Raw genomic sequence first — 16,486 nt, 5'->3', positions numbered from 1 at the left:
TACTGCATACTTTTTGGTTAAAGCACAATCACGGCTGTGGATTTTTTACTCATTGTTCTGGTTATTCACTTGTCATAAGTGTTCGAGATTCCTTTCACGGAAGGTAACTGCAAATTAATTAGAGTTTGTTTCCTTAAGCAAACAAGAATTACGCTAACTTAGAGGAGGAATAAAGTATTCGCACGTTCGATCTTTATTTTTTGACAGGACTTATTGATCTTTAACTCGAGGTGTTTTCGCTTACGCACGATTCCATGAAATTGAAACGGGAATGTAGTTATTCCTCATGTTATGGCATCCCTAACGTTCTTTGCTTTAGGGAAATCTCTAGAAAGTTATATGTTCTTTCCTGTCATCAAGTGCAACCCTTCAATTCCGGAAAGTAACAGTTACCTCTTGTCAGTCCCTAAAGTAGCGAGCACCGGAGAATAAAGGATAAAATTTTAAGGTTTAGCAAGTCTTAGAGATCTTCCAGAAATAAGGTAACGACCTCGGACGTCATAATAACGATGGGAAAATCATATGGAGCACAATACATTTAATAATCTTTCCTGATGTAAATTGTTTACAACGATTTTGTCCCTCGTCGTCTCTAAATTACCCTATGTACTTCTATAGACTAAAAAGCAAAATAATCATTCAATAAACTCAGTACATATACCCGAACGCAGCCGAAGGCAAGTCATCAGTGATTGTTGTGGGGAAATGCGACCATTTCTCTTCACGGCGACTCCACTTTGGTACCCAGTTTGATTTTCGGTAAAGAAGCTATTCGATACGAGAAATGCGGAGCGCACGAGATGTGGGCATGAACTGTTGGGAAGAGGAAATTACCGTTCCTCTGTGCTCTTCCCTTTGCCTAAAAATATAAAAAAGTCCCTTTGCCTAAAAATCAAAGAAGCAATAACTGAGCTGGAGTTGAGTAAGGCTGGATTTCTTTTTTGCCACCACGGTTCAACGGCAACGAACATTCTAACGGGGGCGGAGTGCGTATTTATCAAACGGGTCACGGTCTCAAAGTCTAGAGAAAACTTTAATTAAAGCACAGGCTTCCCAAACTCAAAATTCGACTCTGCATGTGTGGTGTGTGGAACAGCTTGTGTATATAGAGAATTGTATGGGAAAGTCACTGATCGTAAAAAAAATTGTGTAAATAACTATCCAATTCGAAACAAAGTTTTCCTACCTCAAATGTGTCGCGTACGTGTCTTCTTGTGCCGATTTTGAAGCCATTCTGCCGGCGTTTAATGAAGTTATTCGAAATCGTTGTCTCTCCTTCTAAAAGAAGGGAAAGGCAGACCACTCTATCGATCGCTGGCCAGACGTCACTCCACCAATCGCTCTCTCCTCAAAAGGAAAAGTCCCGAATCGCAATAAAACCAACAGTTCCATAAAGCCCAATAAATTTCACTCTAGATACGTGTGCTTCGGCGGTCGAAAGACTCGTGGAGAACGAAAAATTTACCTTAGAGTTCACCTCTTTGGCTTTCCTGATATGCTTGTGACTGACCTGTACAGGCCCGCAAATGAACCCCGAACTGCAAATGATCCTCAAATTGTATCTTAAATGATCCCGAGACCGGAACTGATTCCACCGCAAAAAGTTCGGAATGGCGTGGACTACATGAAAAGTCTATGGATGAATACATATTTTCTTAATTATCCTAGGTGAAGAAAAGACAAGTACCTCAGGCATAAAAGCAGCAATCGAAGATGCCTCTGTCATCTAATAAACCGCTTAGAACTTTTCCCTGTACACATCTTAAACTTGCGTCCTAGATAGCCAAGGGCTCCTACGAAAATGCACAAGATTCCTTCGTGCTAGTTACCGGAGTAAAACGGTAGTCAATTCACTTGGGAATTCTCAGTTGTCTCCAAATTTGAGGTTATCGTGAACATCCTGTGTTATCGTACGTCTCGGGCTCGGACCCAATAAAGTCATTTAGGGAAGGATCTAGCTAAACTACAAATTTCAAACATAGGATTTCGTGACGTTGGATATCATTTTTAAATGTCGAGGAAAAGGTGGTTGTTATTCATCGTGGTAGATGCAATAATAAAGTGTATTATCGTTTGTCTCACGATGTAGTCACTTGAGATGTAGATCGCGACGTTTCGACTGCTTACTGCTAGTCTTCTTCAGGCGATAAGGTCGACTGATTGCACGGTATCATTTATATCACAAAGGTCGGCTGTGATTAGTGCATTTCGATCCTCCTATTGTTCCATTGTTCCGGCGAGTAGCTGTTCCCTCAGTGGTCCGCTGTTGTACCGTTCTCCTGTTGTTGTGTTTCTTGATCGTGGGTATCCATGCTTCAGGAATTTCAATTCCACTATCCCTGTTGATGTTATTAGGGTGAAGTCTTATGTGAATAGCTTCCTTGACCCTACGTGTGTACCAGTGAGGATCTCGATCAATAAACTTGACCTCATTCCAGATAGGATAGTGGCCGGTCTCGTGGGTGTGTTCAGAAACGGCGGAGGTCTGGGTACGGGCGAGTCGTATATCCCTGTCGTGTTCTTTGATCCTCTCCTGCATAGATCTCCCTGTTTCCCCGATGTAGATTTTGCCGCACTCACAGGGAATCCTGTAGACAACACCATCTTGTTTAGCCGGGTTGACGGTGTCCTTTGGTCGCACTAAGTGTGACCGAGGTGTCGTGTCGGACTTAAAGACGGTGCGAATGCCTTGTTGTTCTAGGCAGCGGCGGAGAGACACCGAAACTCCTTGGACATAAGGTAAAACGGCGGTGGATTTAAATTCCGCGACAGGCTCTCTTCTTGGGGTTGTTCGTGCCTTTGTGATCTTCTGTACAAAAGAGGAGGGATATCCGTTAGAAACAAGTACAGATGACAGATGTTTCTTCTCTCCAGCGTTTACCGATGGTTTGGTCACGAGACGTTTAGCCCGGTCGTACAGACACTTCACAATACCGCGCTTTACTGACTGAGGGTGGTGTGAATCATAGGCTAGGTACTGATCAGTATGTGTTGGTTTCCTGTAGACACTGGTGGTAAGGCGGCCATCAGGTTCTCTGTAAACTGACGTGTCGAGAAAGGCGATCTTGCTGTTGTTCTCGATCTCCATGGTGAAACGGATTGATGGTTGTTGACTGTTCAGGTGCTGCAGGAAGACATCAACTCTATCCCGATCCAGGATGGTGAAAGTATCATCTACGTAGCGTTTCCAGATCTTAGGCTTGCAAGGTGCGGACTCTATTGCTTGTTCTTCAAATATCTCCATGTAGAGATTAGCAATAACCGCGGATACAGGGTTCCCCATGGCTGCGCCGTCTCGTTGTTCGTAAATCGATCCGTTGTACTGGAAGTACGTAGATCTTAATACGAAATCCAAGAGGTCGGCGATTTGAACTGGTGTAAGGCCTGCGTCGTTCTCCATTTTTTGTCGCGCGGCTTGTACGGCGTCCTCGATCGGTACGTTGGTAAACAGTGACTCTACGTCGAAAGACACCATGATCTCGTGGTCCTGGATCTCCTCACTGGCGATAGTGGAGGCGAAGTCAGTTGAGTTCTTCACTGTGAAGTTCGAGTCACCTGCAAGAGGAGATAATACGTTAGCCAAGAAAGCAGACAGGTCGTATGCAAAGGTGTTGACACACGACACAATTGGCCTAAGCGGTGTGTCGGCCTTGTGGATCTTCGGCAAACCATAGATCCTAGGTGGTTGTTTGTGTCGGGGTCTGATCTTATTATAAACCGCCTCTGATATGTGTCCACTCCGTTTCAGGGTGATATAAATGATACCGTGCAATCAGTCGACCTTATCGCCTGAAGAAGACTAGCAGTAAGCAGTCGAAATGTCGCGATCTACATCTCAAGTGACTACATCGTGAGACAAACGATAATACACTTTATTATCATTTTTAAAGTTGTGAAATTTGCATTCAAATCGTTCATACTGCACATTTTCTTGCGTTTCATATAGTAACTTGTATCAAAATATTGTATTATAACTGTGAAATTCAGAAAACTGTGAATACCGGAAATATTTAAGGATTATTATTGTGTATTAAGCGTGAGAAAACTAAACCGCAAACACCAGCGATAATAGGCCACGTTCGCTATATCAATATTCCAACATGGCTCCGAGGCTTTCAGGACAAACTTCTATGTTTGGTGGTGTTTTCTTTGTATCCAAGTCTCTTTTGGGAATAGACCGTTTTCGATATATTAAAATTCAACTTGGCAGTGAGGTTTAGAGGACACAAACAAAGGGAATTGAATGACAAGTTTATTCATTTCTTTTGTTTGTGTCCTCTAGGCCTCATTATCAAGCTGAATTTTAATATATCGAAAGTGGCCCAGTGAAAGCCTCGGATCTATGTTAGAATATTGATATGTCGAACGTGGCCCATTGGTTGTGGTTTTGAGGCTTTCTCTCGTGTCCTAAGCTTTGTTGTGATTGGTTCAGTACCAAATTAACCTTCTGGAATCAAATCCAAATGTCCGCGGTTTTCCGAGTTTCACAGTAATAAGAAAAAGCGATTGCATAAATTTTGAATCCACTGTCCAAATTCCTGAATCCTCATATTTCCAAATGTCATGGCGAGGCGACCATTTCCGATCCGGGATCATTTACGGTACAATCTGGGGATCATCTCCGGTCTTGGGATCATTTGCGGTACAATTTGGGGATCATTTGGGGTACGGGAATCATTTGCGGGCCTGTACATACCTCGCGCCAACGGCCGCTACACAAGGTCAAGTATCTGGTTTTATCCTCAACTCTGAGTGGTCCATTTGAACCAAGTCACGCGCTGACAACACGACCCTCATCGAAACTGCAGCATCGGACCTTTCCATTACCTGTGATAATCCAATAAGGGAGGTCCCGAAAGCCATTACCTTAAGAACGGAAAACAGCAGGGCCAGATGACAGCAGGAATATGGAGACTACTGTGGAAATGATTTCCGTGGAAAGAAGAGCATTTTATCAAAAAAGGAAACCTGAAAGGGAAAAGGCAGTAGAGTGGACACTGTGGAACCATTTGAATGACCTTGACTTCACCGACGACTTGGCTCCGGTAACTTGCAGCTACCAGGGGTTAAACCGACCGGTCACAGATAGTGGGAATACCCGACGAATTTTCCGATTAAATCAGGCCAACCAATAGGAATGGCTCTTATCATTGTTTAGTCCTTTTCCGAATTCCCTAATTAGGGCAAAGAACCGGTTTGTCAAAAATGGAACGAAATAAGTGGACCACCTCCAGAGGTCATCCCGAAATTTCCGGTCGGAAGAAACCGAAACGGACCTCTCCATTTGAATTCCGACCGAAATATCCGGAATCTTTGGTATAATGGAAAGCACTGTCGGAGATGCAGGAGAAGTTATCAGACCTGCTGAAGACCTCAGCTAAGCTGGGATAGAAGATACATAAAGGAAAGAAAAATGATCCTCAAAGTAAACACGAACTGTGAAGAGCCTGCAAGGCTCGATGAAACACTGGAAGAAGTATAGTACTTCAGCTGGGTAGTGTACTTTAAGGCGGGACGGATGCCGATGTCGATCAAGGCCAGAATAGTTGAGGCTCGGGACAGTCTTTGCTTCCCACCCTCACACATCAGACCAACAATCGGATGGATCAAAATAGTGTCAGGGTGGGGAGACAAAGACTATCTGTTCACAAAATGGTTAAGTGTCCGACGACTTTTGACCAGGATTGCACGTTCCACAATCTCCCTCGGAGTTATCAATCTGACGACTTAATAGGTTCTAGCATTTCCATCACAGTTTTCATTTGTCTAAGACATTTAAAAGATGACCCATGAACATCTATGCACTCGCCTGCTCATAACAGGATATACTACTTTTATTCGCACTCGCCTATGTACAATGTTTCGCTTGCCTTTGTTTTTAATAGGCATAATAGAGTTTTCAAAGCAATCAAACTGTGAAGGTTAAGCCGGACAAGATGTTCCTGCAACGGATTTGACATCTCACCGGCTTTTACACGTTGAAAACTCAGTGACATCAATTTTACTTGAAGGGTCTAATTAAGATTTCTAGTACACGACACACGTTAAATCTCATGGCTCAGACATCATGATTTTGTCCATTTTGAGAGGAAGAAGTGCCGCCATTTCTCGGGAAATCCCAAGCTCTTCTTTGAATGCCTTCTCCGGCATCTCAGGGTGAGTATCACAATACTTCACCAGATATTGGTGAATATCTAAACTCTTCTTCAGATTTTCAACTTTGGCCTGTTTATCAGCGCATATTATCTTGGAATACAGTCGTGCTATATAAAAATGCGCTACTAGAGCTGGTCGCACCGTGTCTTCGTCAAACTTCTCGGGCAACGCACCTTTGTGCTTCAATGAATCAATAAAGCTCTGAAAAAACTTGATGCTCTGGTTGATCAACGTGTTTATTTTCTTCACCGCGTGAACACTTGGATGGCCGCCCGATTCGTCCACAATGGCCAGTTTCAAATCTACCATTTCATTATACGCTTCAGCGATTTCAAACATCAGCTGTCGGCACACCAGGAGATAATGCTGTGGATTCAACTCCACTAGCAATTCAGTCAGCATGTCTACCCGTCGCTTGTGCATCTTACATCTCCTCTCGAAGTCTTCATCGAAGAAGGCCAACATCTTGTACAGCTGGCTCATGTCCTGCAAGATTTCCACGTGATTGGACACGTGCCCGTCCAGTACATAGAATTCCTTGGAGATGTTGAGCCACTTTTGACCCTCCAGAAACACCACACGCGCCTGTTGAAGAGGAGAAGAAATTTTTCAGAACTATATGTACGTTACAATGATCCATCATTCGATCGGTTAGTAATAGATTGTACCTTTTCAGGGTCATTCTGGTGTACCTGTAGTGTGTTATTGTTATTGATTGTTTATAGTGGTCAATGCGCTTAGCTACAACTAGCTTGTTCTCAGACATGCTATTTAAACTGAAAGAAAAAATTATTTCACATGAACATACTAGCCTTAAAAATTCCAACTGGCTGGAGGCAGACCAGTTGGCTATTTTAAACATACATGACCGAGGAGTTGAACTAGGGTCTACCGAGAAACAACTCCAGCTTAGTGGTCAGAGTGGGACTTGGTCAAGGTTACCTCATCGTATGTTTTTATTAGGTGGTCCGACACTGATTGTTCTAGCGATGTCACTTCCAGGGACTCAAATCGAAGGGGCTCTTTCCTGTCACCTTCCTCATCCCCTTCTCCACCTCTGACACTGTCATCATCAGAAATCTCTGCAAAAGTAAAGCTTGAAGTCAGCCAAGGAAATGAGAGAGACCTTTGGCATGAAATTTTAAGAACCAGTGATGATAAAAAGTTGCTGTGTAGGCTTAAACCTAAAGTCTCATTTTTAGTTGTCACTTGCATGATGACTTCAATAATGGTTTAATGGAAACTAACTAAGTCACTCTTATTAACTGGGGAGTATACCTAAATATCTGAAGTTACGGGGGTGGGGGTATGTTATGTTATGGAACAGATCGACCATGAAAAAAAAAGGGCTAGAAAGAACCCAATTGTTCTCATGGGAGCTGTGTGGAGTGTATGGTAAGAACATGTAGAATATGGATATGGCAAGGACATTTTACAGGACTAACACTGTGATCTTAAAATCATTGACCTGAGCGTCATAAAAATTCTCCTCTGACCTTTCTCTGTGTCATGATCTTCATCGCTTTGTTCAGTGCTTGTCAATTCTTGAACACATTTATCCCTTGATGCCCTCAACACATCCATACAATATTTACTCCAGCAGCGGGATATGTCAGCCTTCCTTTGAGGAATCCTTTCCTTTCTCTCACGTTCTTCCTGGCTGTCATCCTCAGACACAGCCTCAACAGGATTAGTTTCTTCAGCTCCAGAGAAAACACGACTGGAACATGCTGTGCAAAACAACAATAAATATAATCATTCTGCATAAATCAAAGCAGCAATTATAAGATCTACTGTATTGTTGATTGTATAAGATTCTGAATTTTAGTACAATTTGAGATGCTTTACTGTGAGGAAAAAAAGCATTCTATGCACTGAGGAGGTTGAAAACCTCCAAAATGTTAATGAATACACCAATGAAATATATAAAAAAAGAAAACCAGATCTTTGAATCCACCAAGAGTGGCCTGTCAACAGACTAGCATTTGGACAAGCCCTACCTTAAAATAAACTTATTCACGAGAGTATGAGTGAATAACAGCTTACAAAAGCTAAACAAATACATACCCAGGCAATGTCGTGCAAGTATGTAGTTTCCTTGTGTAATGTAGTACTGCGACAATGTGGCACAGTTGACAGCCCAGTCTACTGGGTCATACTGTTCTGTCTCCAGTTGACGACGTAGAGTCGTATGGCAGTACATGGCTCCTGTTTCAGAATGCCCCAAGGCTGCATTGACTTGTGCTAAGTAATACAGTGTATGTGTGAAGGTTGCACTGAATGCTCGTTCTCTCTCATGATCTGAATGGAAGTTGTCTTTTGGGTGGAAAAGTCTACAGTGACAAGAAAAGATAAAATTCTCTTTTCAGTTTCAATCAATGCAGTTTGATTTTTGAATGTGATGTGCTACATATACCTAACAGACAAATGTGACTGTTGTGGGACGTGTCCTGTTGTTTGGCCCGAAAGCTGAAGTAAGTCTAAAATGCACTGCCTGCATTTCTAGAACAGTGCCAAAGATAGTAGTCTAATGGCTTGTGTACTGAAACTCTAGATTGAACAGTTTGGGGTTCAAGCCCTTAGACTAAGAGCAGCCGCTGATTTCTCTTAAGCCATAGAGCAAGATAAAAAAGAAAGTGCACACAAGAGGAAAAATGGCTGCATGTGCAATGGTGAGTTAATGTTTTCTTGCCCTCATGTGCAAGTGTCATCTTTTGTATGACGTTTGATGGACTAAAAGAAAAGAGGGGCTGCTTGTGACCTATCAAGCCTTTGCAGGGGTCATTTTGTTGTATATGCCCAATTATTGGGCATGACACTTTACTCTCCCTTTGCCTCTCTATACCCAGGGGTATAAATGGATACCCAGGAATTTAATGTTGGGGGTAAACCTAGATGGACTAGCATCCAGTCCAGAGGGGAGAAGAAAATCTGTTTACTGTAAATAAAAAAAAATGAAAACTATTTAATATTTCGTTTGGACTTTGACATCACACTTACAGATCATAAAGATCCTCTTATCTGTAACTTATGGTAACTTAATATGTTAACTATCAGCTATTAGTACAATAACATGTAACTTGTTTATTGTTCTTTACTTACTCATGGATTTCGTAAGGTGAGCCGCATTCTTCTTCCTTAGTATAAGTATGATACAACTTCTCTGCATCCTGCAGGAATCCCAAAGCTTTTTCAGAATCACCTCTTTTAGACCACAAAATTCCGAGCTCGTTCAAAGCATGCAAGCAAATGGAACAACATCTTTTATCCAACCGATGTTCCTCGAGAGCTCTAATACACCGTTCAATGTGCTCCTCACCCGTGCTTAGCTCCTCAGTTTCAATGTAGTTTTGTCCAATCTGGTAATCAAGGGCAGCTGTTAAGATCTTTACTTTTTCACTTGCAATGTCATCGTCTTGAAATGACGCCAGTCTAGCTTTCAAATCTGACAAGATAACCCTGGCGCTGTACTTCGACTTAAATGGGTCTGTTTCAGGGTCCTCGCGCGATTCTTCCTCTGACAGGTGTCTGGCTTCTTTGTATTTCTCGTATCCTTCATTTCGAAGCCAGTTGTTGATTTCTTCTAGCCTTTCTTCGAAACCAATTTCAATCTGTTCTAACTCCTCCGCCATTTTGAGAGCCTGCGAACAATTGTTTTATCTGCCAGGGTAGGGTAAGAGGATTGCACTTTCCTTACTTGTGACAATAAAATAAAGCAACTTATTTAATTGTCGAGACGTCAGGAGAGATTTAGTTTATATAAAAATTTCATTGTTGTGGTATCGTAGAATGTTGAGTCTAACTTATCAAACATTTTTGCTCACATCTTCTTTTTCCCCTCTCCCCACCCCGATTGCTTCGCCTCAATGCACATTCTAGTCACCAGGCTATCATCGAAAACGGTAAAAATGTCGACTTTGCCGGAGTGCATGAAAGTGTTGATCAAAGAAGAGGAGAAATCGTCTTATATTTACAAAGACATCCCTGTGCCACAACCTAACACAGGAGACTTGCTTTTGAAAGTCCTTAAAGTTTCTATATGTGGCTCAGATACCGTTCTCTATCAATGGAATGAAGGTAAGGCACAACACGTTCGATCGACATCGCGCATGATGTGAGGCTAATAATACCAATATTATTGTAAGGTTATGTTACCTCATCAGCTGGTACCCATACTACAGTTTTTAGCGGCTGATAGGTGTTTTAGGCTGCGTCTGTCTTGGTGTGACTCATGTAACGGTTATGCAAATCCCCATGCCTAAGTACAGTATACATTGAATGTTTCGATAGTATTGTAGCTATACATGACAACAGTCCGTACATGGCATGCATGCTGTGAATGAACCTGAATGCACAGTCTATCACGAGGTGTTACGATACTGCGTGGTGACCTTCCATCCATGTTTGGGGCAGGGAGGGGGTGGAGTGGTGGGTGGAGAAGACTTGCTCCAAAATGAGCATGCAGCAGCTCTTATAATGTCTCACATGAGTCGCTCCATATCCTTTAAGCATAGTTAGTAACTATGCTTTAAGGGAACAATAGAACAAAAAACAGAAACAAAGCCCTGAAACAATAACAGCTGCTGCAATAATAAAATAATAGCAGCTTGCGAGACCTGCTACATTTCTGCCAAAAAGGATCAAAAAAGACAACTCAGTAGAGAGATGTTCTGCTGCAGATCTATGTAGAGATGAAAAGCTCCAAGGATGAAAAAATCCAAGTCAAAAAAGAAAGAAACAAGGAAGTTAGCTTATTCTAGCTGGACACCAATATGGGAACAGTTTCATTTTTTACAATTGCACTCTTCATATGATGAGGTAAGATGATACCAATCTTCAGGTCCTTCTGTAATGTACTCACTTTTTTACTTTTTTTCTATAGCTGCAAGGACAATAGCAACCTTACCTTTCATTCCTGGTCATGAGTGTGTGGGAGAGGTAACACTAATTTTGTAATATTATACTTTTATTGCTAAATTACTCTTTGATTAAATTTTGACCAGCAGATTAATAGATCATATCATTAGGTCGTGCAGGTCGGCCCAGGTTGTGGAGATGAATTTTCAGTTGGTCAACGAGTCTGTTGTGAAAATCACTTCTACTGTGGAAAATGCTATCAGTGTTTGCATGGTAAGAGAGCAATAAGATGATGATGTCATTAAATTAATATTAATAGTGAACTTCGCAAACCCTGCAAGGTTTTAACTTTATAGACATGGTGTTATGTTTTGTTATTCAGAGTTGCTGGTTACATTTCATTAGCAACTGTACCAGTGATGTTAATGGAATACTTAGCAGGTGCAATGGCCTGAATTGGTGGGTACTGTGTGACCAATTAATCATTATTATTTTTTTTTTGTGGCTTGCCAGATTTACGCCACATTTGCCAAAACTTGAATCAGTTTGGCCATGGAAGAGGAACAATTTATGGAGGTAAAAAATGTTACTTACAGGTTCATGGTCAATATAGTAATGTGAATTGGTAATAAGAATAATTATTGAGAGCAATTTATTGGATGTCTTTTCTGCAGGGTTTGCCCAGTATACCATTATTCCAGCTCGCTATTGTTATAAACTGAAGACAAACCTTGATGTCGACAGGGCCTGCTTACTGGAACGTAAGAGACTTTACATGCAAATCATGAGCTTCAGATTTATTGTTATAATATCAGATTAGCTAGATAATGATCTCACTTGTCCTATAAATGAGGGGTTGGGAGGGTAGTCAGACTGCTGAGGGTAAGAACCTGGACAAAATGGGAACAAGGAATGGTTTTCCTCACAGGGTGGTGGGGGTGGGCGACAAGAAAGGGTAAGAAATGTTTTTAGAATTATTTGGGATGTTTTTGTACAAAATGAAAAAATCTATGTATATTAATATCTATGTTTGTTGTGTACTGGTAACAAAAGTTTTTGTTTTCACTTTCTCTAGCTTTTGGTGTTGCTCATCAAGCAGTAGAAGAAATAAACCCAGGTGGTGACACCATTCTAGTGCAAGGTTAATATTACAATGTAACTCTTAAACTAATTAATAATTCAACAAGTTAAGCAAAGAAAGTCACAACCATGATGGAGGTTTGGTTACCTGGTCTTAATTAGCATAGATTTTGACAATTTTACTCAAGGCTGTGTGTCATCAGCTATCTAAACACTTCAAATGTAGTAAAAAATACGCTGCTGTGCATCGTATTTTCAACTCTCTTCTTGGTGTTTGGATATCCCGATGAAACACTGTCTCTCTTTCTTGATATATCACTTAACACTTCATACAGAATATATAATGTTCATGAATGAAGATTTTTAAGCTGCATTGTCCATTGCGTGTATCACTTGCCTATGTTTAGAGTGGAAAAATGTGGATTTCAGCAATGCAATACAGTAGTAAGAGATGGGGCATGGAGCAGAGTAATATTGTGTTCAGTTGGGGAATCAAAACAATGATGATGTCCTATGTCTGTACAAATGATATGGGAAAAATATTTTTGTCAGGTATATATAGTCCTCTGAATGCATTACTTTCCTTTATGTACGTCGTTAAAACAAAAACAGTGTCCTCTGTAATATCTTTACTGTAGATCTAGATTGTGTTGACTATGTAGCCCTCATTGCAAACCTAATTTATCGCCGGATTACAGGGTGTGGTCCAATTGGATTAATGGCGGTGGGGATTGCAAAGTGCTTGGGAGCTGTCAAAATGTAAGTTACTATAGGTACCATAAACATTAAGCCCCCGCCAAATGATTGCAACATGTCAACGCAACATATTGCAACACTGTTGGGCACAACATGTTGCATGCGTTTGGCCACCATGTTGCGATGTGTTGTGACATGTTAAGTGTTGTTGGCTCAAGTTTGAAAATGGTCAAATTTGAGCCAACAACACCCAACATGTCGCAACACATCGCAACACAGTGGCCAAACACACGCAACGTGTTGCGCCCAACAATGTTGCAATGTGTTGCGTTGACATGTTGCGATCGTTTGGCCGGGGCTTTATGAACTTGCTTGTTAAGGTAGTGTAGTGAATAAATTTATGGTACTTACAGCTTTTGCAGTGTGCATCAGACTAAGTGTTAACATGACCTTTGGGTTTCATTCAAGCTATTTTGAGGCTTTTGAATGTGGCTTTAATATTTATTGTTCTAAATCTGATTCCAGAAATCATAATTGTTATAAACATTTGTCAGTCAGTCAGTCAGTCAGTCAGTCAAGCAGTCATTAAGTTGACTGAAGCAGAGTGCAGCACTGAGATGTTTGCAAGTTATCAACGTTTTGATCATCTCAATGTCATGAAGGTTTAAGATTGATTACTGATATTGTTTACTTCCATAAAAGATAGATTGATTGTAAGTATTTTGTTTCTCTTCGTTCTGTTTTCTCTCTTTAGTCTTGCTATAGATATTGTGGAAGAACGTCTCCAGAAAGCAAAACAATTAGGTGCAGATGTAGTGGTCAATGGGAAGACAGAAAACCTTAAAGATACTGGTTTGTAGATTATTTAGACCTACAGTTGATTATAACTTTATGATAACATAACTATTTATTTGCTATTTATTTTGCCAGTTCTGATAGTACTGTTCAACTCAGAGGAAAATGCATTCTAATTTTGTTAGTTTTTAGAGAAACGTCAGGAGATGGCGTTGGTTGTCTTTTAGAATGCTCAGGAGCGGCGCCATTGGTAAACAGCTGCTTCTCTTTACTAAGGTGAATATAACATTAACAGTATTCTTTATCCATTAACAAAATGCAATGCCATTGATCCCATACATGCGGTTTTGTTGCGCTTTGTCCAGTATTTGTACCATTTTAGTAACATTTCGAGAATGGGGAAGTATGCGATGAGTTGATTTTTAACTTTATAGAGCCTTTCATTACACAGCCCCTGAGAGGTTGTAGTAAAAAAAGAAAGTCTTGCGCTAGCCAGCTCTATCAGTTATTGGTCACTTAACATTGCACAATTCAACTGGTTTTGACTCTGAGTCAGTCAGTGTGCAGCTCTGAAGATAACATAAGGTTTGTTGAAAACATTGCACATTGTACGTTTCTTTGCAGAAAAGGGGGAAAGGTCGTCCTGGTAGGACTTCTTAAGGTACTCAGAAAACGTTTTCTTTACTCTTGTGTCTTTGACGGTGAGCGTTTGACCTAGAGCGGTGATCTGGGAAAAGTGCCGTTTTATGAGCCAGGTGACCAATCCCTCATGCGAAGGGACTAGTGCTATTAATATGTTCTAAGGACTCAGAAGAATACACTAAATTTGGACGACAGTCACACTATTAAACAAATACACACATAAACCAAAGCTTGTAATGAACCTATAATCCAGATGTTCATTGTAATTTTTCATTTGCTTTTCAGCAACCCCTTCATGTAGAGAACTTTCTTCAAGATATTTTGTTCAGGTCTTTAACAATAAAGACCATTCATGGCAGAAAGATTTACAGCACTTGGGAAAAGTCAGAGGAGTTATTATTTAACAACAAGTAGGTATCTTTTCAAAGTTTTCGATGTGTAAAGAACGGAGTTGTAGGCCGCGTGACCGAGATGTTCCATTATGCGATAAACACTAAAATAATAGGGAGATGTTGACAAACATCATTCACTAATGGAAAGTGACCATTTTGCAGCGTGCACTGACGTTATGGCGTTATGAGCCGAAGGAATGATTACTAGTCACAGTTGCTGTGAGTACAGTGGTATCAGAACGGTACTTGTGGTGACGAAATCTTATTTCCTTGCAGAGTTGATGTTACTCCTGTGATCACTCATGAAATTCCAATGAGCCAATTTGAACAGGTGAACTAAACGCCCTTTATCGAGTTTTTAGGTGCAAATCTCTGCTAGGCCAGCTTGGTGTGACTTCATGTGATTTTAAAGCCAACGCAAAGTATGCCGCATTTGTAGTTAACGCTAGGGTGGTGTTATACTTCAGTTTTAATACCCATTGTAGTTTTTATTTAATATTAACTGTCGACTGACCGAACGACTGACTGACTGACTGACTGACTGACTGGCTGACTGACGAACGGACGGACGGACGGACAGACAGGGGGACAGACGGATGCATTGACTGACTGACTGACTGACTGACTGACTGACTGACTGATGGACGGACGGACGGACAGACGGACGGATCTGGGAACGGACGTCGGACGGAAGAATTAATAGGTTGACGGACTAGTGGAAGGACTGACTTGACTGTCGTACTTACCAAATGCCAAAAAAATGGGAGAAGGCCTGCAACGGAGAGGCTGATGGGGAGGCTGTGTCATAATTATTTTCATTTACTATTACTGTTATTTTACAGGCCTTCAAGTTACTCAAGTCAGGGGAAGGCTGTAAGATTATGGTTGATCCACACACGTAACAATGACAAAGGCATATTACACTATTTGAGTAATATCTGCAACTTAGGATTTTTGAATTTAATATTAGGCGGAACAATGTAATTAAACAAGGTAACAAATTTAATAAAATAAAATTAGAACTGAATTCGCCACTAGAGAAGAAATCTAGGGAGAGCATCATCTCGCAGTCGCTTGTGGAATCATTACTGCATGGGGACAATATTGACTTGTCCCTACCGGTCCCATGAGCAACTGCGAGATGACACTAGTCCCAGTTTTCTTCTCGTTTGTAAAGTGACGAATGACCAAGGATCTGATACTATCTAAGGCTATCATTCAAACCATTTTTACATGACACAGATTTGATGTGAATGGGTTACTCGTGAAAAATTCAAAACAATACACCTTCCTCCTTGTTTTCCCCGGGGTTGTAGGGGAATGATGATGAGTACGGAAAAATAATTTTGGGACATGTAACTTGTTGTTCATCGAGAAACATTTTGTCGGTTAAAGGAATCGACAGTGTTCGAATCTTCTAACTCTTGAATTATTAAAAAGCATACTGAGGTACTTTGACAAACTGTTTCGATAATGACCTTGCGTAGGCGCTACTGGTTTTTACAGACAATAATGTATCAGAGTGTCTGACTGTCCACACCTCTGTTCGTTTGACGGAGTGAATGACTGCACTGGTGACTGGCTAGAAACTGACTATCTGTCTGTTTGTCTGTCTCTCCGGCTTTTCAACGTTTCAATACTTACATGTAGTTTTGTAGAAATTTCTTAATTTTGCAACTCTTAGTTTGAGAAAAAGATCGTCATTACGTTTATCGTTGATTCACATTGACTGGTAAAAACAAACAGCTCTAGATAATGATACGCTGAAAACCATCCTGCTGTATTCCTTGAGGACTATTAAATAAAGCCACGACTCATTTATGAATCGGTCAGAAGATCATTGTTTAAGTTCTTTACCCATCGAAACA

General features: G+C 40.9%; 2 protein-coding genes across 2 annotated transcripts; one reads left to right on the top strand and one right to left on the bottom strand.

Annotated features, from left to right (window-relative positions):
• Positions 1–5,800: 5,800 nt before the first annotated feature.
• Positions 5,801–9,936, bottom strand: LOC110050705 (KIF-binding protein-like). The gene is made up of 5 exons (XM_089275490.1): positions 9,259–9,936; positions 8,224–8,489; positions 7,653–7,886; positions 7,099–7,238; positions 5,801–6,741 (listed from the first exon to the last, which is right to left on the bottom strand). Exons 1-5 carry the CDS (start codon positions 9,786–9,788, stop codon positions 6,052–6,054), a joined length of 1,860 nt encoding a protein of 619 aa, XP_089131616.1. The 5' UTR covers positions 9,789–9,936; the 3' UTR covers positions 5,801–6,051.
• A 10-nt stretch (positions 9,937–9,946) lies between these two features.
• On the top strand, positions 9,947–16,443 carry LOC110050704 (uncharacterized). Its single transcript, XM_089275492.1, has 13 exons — positions 9,947–10,233; positions 11,039–11,094; positions 11,184–11,286; positions 11,527–11,589; positions 11,688–11,774; positions 12,089–12,154; positions 12,792–12,852; positions 13,544–13,641; positions 13,770–13,860; positions 14,209–14,245; positions 14,512–14,636; positions 14,895–14,949; positions 15,461–16,443. Exons 1-13 carry the CDS (start codon positions 10,023–10,025, stop codon positions 15,518–15,520), a joined length of 1,113 nt encoding a protein of 370 aa, XP_089131618.1. The 5' UTR covers positions 9,947–10,022; the 3' UTR covers positions 15,521–16,443.
• The last annotated feature ends 43 nt before the right edge of the window (positions 16,444–16,486 follow it).

The sequence above is a fragment of the Orbicella faveolata genome, unplaced genomic scaffold, assembly GCF_042242905.1.
Source record: "Orbicella faveolata isolate gen_17 unplaced genomic scaffold, um_ofav_v1 contig_36, whole genome shotgun sequence".
NCBI lineage: Eukaryota > Metazoa > Cnidaria > Anthozoa > Scleractinia > Merulinidae > Orbicella > Orbicella faveolata.
This window is presented reverse-complemented; position numbering and strand designations above follow the sequence as displayed.

Bases quoted from the DNA above. Each gene is read 5' to 3' on its own strand.
- LOC110050705 (XM_089275490.1), bottom strand. From the start codon at position 9,788: ATGGCGGAGGAGTTAGAACAGATTGAAATTGGTTTCGAAGAAAGGCTA. The intron at 7,887-8,223 runs GTATGTATTTGT...TGTTTTGCACAG, and splicing joins ACTTGCACGACATTGCCTGG to CATGTTCCAGTCGTGTTTTC. The intron at 7,239-7,652 runs GTCAGAGGAGAA...TTACTTTTGCAG, and splicing joins AGATCATGACACAGAGAAAG to AGATTTCTGATGATGACAGT.
- LOC110050704 (XM_089275492.1), top strand. From the start codon at position 10,023: ATGCACATTCTAGTCACCAGGCTATCATCGAAAACGGTAAAAATGTCG. The intron at 13,642-13,769 runs GTTTGTAGATTA...TAATTTTGTTAG, and splicing joins AGAAAACCTTAAAGATACTG to TTTTTAGAGAAACGTCAGGA. The intron at 14,950-15,460 runs GTGAACTAAACG...GTTATTTTACAG, and splicing joins CAATGAGCCAATTTGAACAG to GCCTTCAAGTTACTCAAGTC.